Below are 1113 nucleotides of genomic sequence, written 5' to 3'. Positions count from 1 at the left end.
CTAGCACAAGGACTAGAAAGAACAATCCTGTTATCAGAAGGGACGAACATCAAAACAGGGCCAACCTTTTTGGTATTCCTGTACTCAGAATATGAGTCTTGTCTGGGGACCTTGATCCATGAGCAGTGGATTCTCACCGCAGCCCACTGCTACTTACCGTGAGTGATGGGGTTTGAGGGAGCCACTCCCCCCACCCTTAGTCACTGGGACTGCTCAGTGGGGACTGAGCCTCTGCTGTGAGGAGACTTGTCCAGCCTGAGGAGTGGCTGGACCTGGTGGGGAAGATGCCCAAGAGGTTCTAAGTTAGATTCCCAGTGGGGATGATGCGGATGGAGGGAATCAGGGAAGCCAAGACCAGGGGGTGGACCAGTGAGGGAAAACCCTGCACAGCATGCATAGTGGATCCCGGAGGTGTGGAGCAGCAGAGGGAACTGTGCGTTAGCCAGGCCAGGAGATAGGTGTCTTGGCAAGGTAGGGAGAGAACTGTAGGGAGGGAACTGTTGCAAAGGTGCAGAGAAAGTTTTTGGGGAAAGAACACATGAAAGTTGAATGTAATTTTCCCCAACTAATACATCATGGCCTATTCCAGACATCTTGAGGTAGACATTGCTTCCAAAAGGGATGATTTTGATGATGCGAAGGGGAAATTAACATACCATTTGTTTGTCCATCACCCAAACTTCACCCGTGATTCTGCTGAGAATGACCTCATGCTCATCAAGCTGAAGGACCCCTTAATGCTCAATGATGAGGTGAAGCTGGCCATTCTACCTAATACCACAGATGACAGAGAAGGGGAGACTTGCACTGTCTCTGGCTGGGGCTGGCCGTGGCATGTCACCTGTAAGTACCATAAGACTCACCTTAGACTTTGCTGAACCTAACTCTTGAAGGTGATCATATAACTATTATTACAGAACTTGAGAAGTGAAAGGAGTCTTAAAAATTGCATGTTTTAAACTTTAATTTTATATATAGACTAGAGGTCCGATGGATATACCCCTAGGTTAAATGGCACCTTGTGGTTAGCGGTCTCAACTCTGGTGGGTTTTTTTCTTTTTTTCATCATCCCTGAGGTAAAATTGAAAGGGTGGATCATGGGATTAGAAGAGG

General features: G+C 47.4%; 1 protein-coding gene across 1 annotated transcript in view; it reads left to right on the top strand.

Moving 5' to 3' along the window:
- The first annotated feature begins 575 nt into the window (after positions 1–575).
- Positions 576–1113, top strand: part of LOC101630940 (serine protease 58-like) — a 2109-nt gene continuing 1571 nt past the window's right edge. Inside the window, exon 1 of the mRNA XM_012725383.1 lies at positions 576–843. Within this exon, the coding sequence (XP_012580837.1) occupies positions 576–843 (268 nt within the window). The remainder of the gene's footprint in view (positions 844–1113) is intronic.

Source organism: Condylura cristata, unplaced genomic scaffold, assembly GCF_000260355.1.
Source record: "Condylura cristata isolate star-nosed mole 26May11 unplaced genomic scaffold, ConCri1.0 scaffold00002, whole genome shotgun sequence".
Lineage (NCBI taxonomy): Eukaryota > Metazoa > Chordata > Mammalia > Eulipotyphla > Talpidae > Condylura > Condylura cristata.
Note: the sequence above shows the minus strand (reverse complement) of the source record. Positions and strands in the feature narration are given on the sequence as shown.